Source organism: Opisthorchis viverrini (assembly GCF_000715545.1).
Source record: "Opisthorchis viverrini unplaced genomic scaffold opera_v5_136, whole genome shotgun sequence".
NCBI classification, from domain to species: domain Eukaryota; kingdom Metazoa; phylum Platyhelminthes; class Trematoda; order Opisthorchiida; family Opisthorchiidae; genus Opisthorchis; species Opisthorchis viverrini.
Window position 1 is genome coordinate 1156522 of NW_008751793.1, and position 6105 is coordinate 1162626.

General features: G+C 42.5%; 1 protein-coding gene across 1 annotated transcript in view; it reads left to right on the top strand.

Moving 5' to 3' along the window:
- Window positions 1–3108: 3108 nt before the first annotated feature.
- T265_06565 (hypothetical protein) overlaps window positions 3109–6105 on the top strand; it is a gene marked incomplete at both ends in the record, with an annotated part of 6292 nt that continues 3295 nt past the window's right edge. Inside the window, one exon of the mRNA XM_009171861.1 lies at window positions 3109–3117. Coding sequence (XP_009170125.1) covers window positions 3109–3117 — 9 coding nt within the window. The remainder of the gene's footprint in view (window positions 3118–6105) is intronic.

Sequence of the window (6105 nt, forward strand, 5' to 3'; positions counted from 1 at the left end):
ATGTCCGTATTTTGTTATTTATTATTGCATTTTCAATGAGAAATCGAGTGCCATCTCGCAATTGTCGCATTTACTGTGCTCTGAATATCTGGAAACCCATTTTTGTCGACAAGACCTCTGCTCTCTGAGCAGTCTATACGTTTATTCCCGCAGAATAAGTCATACTACTACGGGAATCGCTAAATCGTGGTAGGACTCCTTCAGCCTGAGACTGTTTCACAATCGTGGGACTAATTAAAATGGCATTTTACGACTGGATGTGCTACATATTGCCCTTTGAATCTCCCACCTTCCTCGTACATTTGAGATATGGCCCTCCATCTAATATTATGCGAGAAGATTCTGTCCACAGATTTGCTGAGGAAGTTCAAACAGTATACATCCGTTGCCTTCCTTCATGAACCATGGTTTGAGCCTCTCTGTTCTCCATTCTTACGAGTTGCCGGTGTGTTGTAGCAGTTTCGTCGGTGTCTGCTCGTTCCCTCTTTCGCTACTTCTTTAGATTTGCTTGTTCTACAGTAGTTGCGGGTATTATTTAAATGTCTTTAAATCTTGCTTGTGAGTGCGGGCAAGGTTCATATCTTTCCGGGTGTCTGCACTGATGGATGAATAGGCGTAAGCGATTGACACCCGACACGATCTGCTGCAACGTGCTGTAAATCAGGACAGTTCTTCACATCACGAACCTACTGATTATTTTCTGTGCACGTTCCAATTATAAGAACAATCAACACTTACTGCACGTGCTTAAGTCGTGATTCCACACTGACTTTCCGTCGGTTCCCCACGATTACGCCAAAACTGATTCTGAGTATTGCTATTTTCGCATTTGCGGTTACTCAATATGTTCGTAGAACACATTCTCGAGATTTTCCAATACAGATATCTGAAGAAAATCTGCGTAGAATCCGATAGTTGCAAGCAACCGGCAGTCTCCTTTGCTGCCTGTATTTGGGGGGTATATCAGTTCCTAAATATTATAGCTTCGAAAATATTTCGTTCTACCGTTCTAAAAGCCAGTCGGTTCCGTATTCAAAGGTTTCATTTATTTTTTCGTTGCCCTCTTATGTGATCGCAGAGAATTGAATTCAATGATATGGCATCTTGCATAACGGATAAACATGATACAGTGGCGCGGTCAAACCTATCGCTTTAGTTTGCAGCTGTCTGCTTTCCAACCAACGAAATTGTTATCAATTCAAATGCTTGTTTGCATGATCTACATCCTTCGCATGCCAATTGTGGAAACTTGAGCAGCTAGAAGCAATGTGCACATAGTTAATCGCTTCGTAACCGATAAACCGAAGTGAAATACCTTGCGGCCGAAGTGAGAATGAGGGCTGAATGAGATACTGCTCAGCATGCACAGGAACGGTCGATTATGGATCAAACTTGAACCACAAAACATAACTACATCTGGTAATAAATAAATGAGTACCGTTGCTTCATTGATGGCAACCAATAACGTCCATTATTTAGAAAGCGTGTGCAACTCCATTTCCTGAGACTAATAACTTGGGGCTAGGCAATGGCAAACAATGAACACCTTCATAGTTTTAACCAAACCAAGAAGCCCAACGGTGTGCAGAGCAGCGAAGACCAGGGGGCCCAACTATTGCAGCAATCATATAATGAGGCGGTCTGGAGGCAAAATTTACTGTCTAGTGATTTAGGTAATTAAGGCTAGTAAGGGGCAGTCTCCAGGCCAACAGCATGTCCGTATTCATGAATGCAGCGGTTCTGCCTTTACCGGAGCTATGAAAAACATACACTCACGTCACCTAACAGTTGACTCAATCCCATCATTCAATACGGTCGAAATCCTTGTGAAGCAAGAGTCTGTCACTGCTCGGAAGCCACATGCTCTGGGCTGCTCCATTATAATGGGGACATAAACATCTTATTTTTTGCGTTCTAGAGCTAGCCTGGCCCCTTGAGTCAGAGCGAGTCGGATGATTGTTTCGTTGGATACTGGAGAGCAATGGATGAAACTCTAGCAACCACTGGCCCGCAAGTCGAGCTTTTCAATCAGAGGCTATGGACAGGGATCTCAAAGTAATCCACCATCCTCCTATCGAAAATTCAACATGTGATACGTCGAAAAATCCTTCTTATTTGACCTGGGTAACCGAAAATTATCACTTTACTCAGCAGCTCTTCGCCGACCGACCGCCCATTACTTCTCCTCCCTACTCATTGAATAATAAGGCGCGTTCTGCGCTTCTACAATCCGTCTTTGCACTTGACGGATGCCTGGCTTAGTCAGAAACAACGCGTTTTAAGGCGGTCACCTCTGTCTTTTTGTCATACCTGCATGGGACTCGACGGACCGCGGTTGCCAGACTAACACTGGGTTTTATCAAACTCTATCAGCACTGATCCTTTCGGCAAGCACGACGGATGAAGTAGTATTAGAGGATAATATGGATAAAAAAGTTGGACAACCTAGTCTTGATGAATCACAAGATTGTACATTTGAAGTCGATGTTCAGCCCAATGTGAAAATGACGGAACTGCAGTTTGCTCGTTAAGTCGTTGTCTGGAAATATGGGCTGAGCACTTTTTATTACAGCTCAATTCGTCTAAACGCTGGCACAAGCCAGTTGACCCAAATAAACCCCGGTCGTGATGAGCTATCGTGCCGAACTCCTGTCTGTTCAGGCGTCCTTCAGCAAAGCTCGACTAGCGATTTTATGTGAACTATGATCCTTTTTAAACAAGGGGAAATCTTAGAATGGCGCTTCAAAGACCAACAAGGCGCACTCGATAAATCCCCACGAAGGGTGATGGGCCTTCCGTCCACTTTGTGCTAGCATTAACAATCGATGCGAGAGATGGTCTCAGGCGAATCCATAAGTCCAGTGATTGCTGACGTAGTTTGCCACATCCTGACAGGTGTCAGCGATAGGGACGGCGGTTGCCTCGGCTGAATGCTTGAGGTGTAAGAAAGTAAAACAGAGGCTGTTTTCCCTCAACGCATGCTCTTCTTCATCGCACAGCCTTGAATGCCGCGTAAACGTACACCGAGTGGAGAGCCATACGTGCATGAGAGCTCAAGACGTCAGATACATCGGCAATAAAAGATGGACGATGTAACCTCTTGCACTAATGCAAGTGGTAAGTGCTTATAATAAATACACTAATCTCAGCATTGGCTGGCTGCCCGTAAGCATTTAAAGGCCATTTGAGTTTTCTCGGCAGCCGAATTATGGCACACTTGAGCTTCGTCAAGCTGTCGTTTTTCGCGTTGGTGCCGAATTTTTCTAGTTGGTCTTTCCATGAGTACATCCAGTAATTTTCTAGATGCAAATTAGCCAACGGTTTTTATTCTAATTCAAACGTCTTAGTAATTTTTATTCTGGGAAAATTTTTGCCAGTGTTTACTGTGGAATACTTTGCTTTCCCTGCTGTCTATTTGCTGAACATTGCGGAATCAATGCTTCCGATGCCTACAATATTTTCCTGGCGATAATTAGAGATTATAAGAAGAGTACCAGAAACGGGATTCGCCAATAAAGTAGACGGTATTGAGCGAGCTTTAAAACGACTTTAACAGGGAGTGACTTCATTATCTGTGGATCAGAATATCGGTGGATTTGTTCGTATTTTCAGAAAACCGTGTTTCCGAAATCCAAGGAAATTAATTCAACTCAAGTACTATAGGATGCTTGACGATTTCGTGAAAGCCCCGTTGAGTGAAGCAGGAAGTCACTAGCCTATAAATCTGAACTCTGATATTCTTCAATAAACTCCGGCACCATAAGTACACAATACGTAATTGCTAGGGATACAATTCATGAATTTATTTCCGTCAAAATTGTTGCAGCAGTTGATGCAAGCTCGAATAGAGTCTAGTGAGAACGGCAACCTGATTGGGGTTAACGACAGCACATTGTATGGCAAGAGGTAAAGCCGCGCCCGTAAATTGTTCCTGGGGTCAAGTTACCATCAGGCCTTTATGGCAGATGTCAAGTAAATTGGTTAGACTTCGAAAACAATCGGATCAAGCAAGAAGTTGTTTGAATGAGAAAATGAGGACGAAATTGGATACTTTTATTGAAGGTGGCACCGGGTGTTGAGTTAGTTGCCTAGACAGATGGCAGATTAGAATAACGGGTTATTTAGTTGACAAAAGGGGAAGCCACATTTCAAACTGGGTGCGTACGCAAAGCAGCAGAAGAATTTGAGGCCTATGTTTGTACAGTTTGCTGCCCCAAAGAAAAACGCACTTGAATTTCCTATCATCTGCGAAAAGTGCATTGTTCAGCTGTCCTAGTGATAAACGAGATTGCGTCTAGATATTCATGGAAAACAAACCCATATACAAACTGTAGAATAGGGAGAATGATGGAGAGAGCGGAGCGATTCGTTGGAGAAAATATCCGATATCTGCAATATACGGAGATTCGACGTATAAAATATCAGGTTGAATGAATCCCCTGGAGTGGAAGTTGACCTCGAGTTTGAATGGAATCGTTTGACTGTGATAACAAGTGAGTAAACCAAACAATACAAAAGCTGTTTGAATCCGGTTTAAAGAATCTAGATCGCGGTATGTGTGGTTTGGCAGTTACTTACGTTTTGTCTGGGACGGAGTTTCCAAATCTGGTCAAATATCGTACCCTGTGTTTTGGAGGATGGATAAATGATCAATACAGGGAAAAAATTTTGCTGGCAGACAAATCTTTAGGAGGCGTAAATTTCAATTACTTTGCGCGGAATCCGAGTGCCAACCCTCGAAACGGTTCCGCAACAAAAAAGTTGCTCACACTGACTTTTGTAGCTGTTTCCTCAAGTGGAGAACGGCTTTTCATCAGACCTATAGCTTTAAGCTCAGCTCTAACTCCATGCGCCGCAATGCCTAGTAAACCGATATAGTGCACCTCAGCCGGCTGACCCTTTGGCCATCAACGCCTGGCTCATAATCCTTGATTCTCATCAATCTCGTAAAATGACGCTGCTGCAGCAGTATTAGCCTAGTTTTGTGTACCGATTGATCCCAAAACAAACGAAAAATAATAAACCTCGATAACAGAGGCAGATAAACGATACCCTGAATGAGATCTCAGATACATTGCTTTTGGGTCCTGCTATAAGAAACTTGTTGCCAGAAGTTTTTTTATGATAAACAATAATTTTCCGTGGCAATTCTCCGAAGAAAACTGGTCCTCACGTAGACTTCACTTACATAAATTTGTGGTTTACCATGAAACTTAACATGGAAGTGTGTAGGCAAGTTTTTATTGTGTGCGTTTAATTCTGGGCAACCCACCAGAGATTCTTCGGGTTGCAACATTTTCCACGCCATGTAAAGTTTTGTTCTGAACAGCCAGAAGGAAAACTTGGTGACATTTTATCCAGTGCTCGGCGGCCGTAATTCATCGTGAACTTTGCATTACTCGAAAAAATAATGAACGACGTGAGTGCATTGCGTCGATTGGTCCTTAGAAGTTTGATGTTGGCTTCAATAAGCCTTTACAAAATCTTAAAATTAGGGCTCCTTGCAATACTAACGTCGGTGAAAGCAACAGAAAATACTGAATGGAAAGAACGGAGGATATTATTCCGAAATTTTCCGCGGACCATGGGAGCCATAAATGTTTTCCATGAAACAAAAGATATATATTCTTCTTTTTAGTTTTGTCACACGAAGAACGCGTTTTCACCGACTCTGTCCTCACTACATCTACATGTTGTGTTGCTTAGCAAGCGACAGATGCTTCTTAAGTGAATATTTCCCAAATAATAAAAAGTGCCATTTTACGGTTGCTAGGTTATTATATTCTCTAGCTAAATTTAGACTTTGGAAGGGGGCAAGCAATGTGGGCTTTCCGCTTGATTGGATTCCGCCATGATAGACAGAAAGAACATATGCCAAAATCATCACCGATGTTGAGACATCTATGAGTGGGCTGTTGAGTGGAAGTTCCTGAAATTTTCCGCCGGAAAATGCATTGGTTTACGCAGAACACTTGATTCTGTACTAAGAATTCCGAAACTCCATACCATACAACTATGAGTATTACCCTCTCCATTACTCCCATACAAAAGCTTAGTTACAATATTGTCGATACTATATATATGTAAAATATGAATTGAATGTTA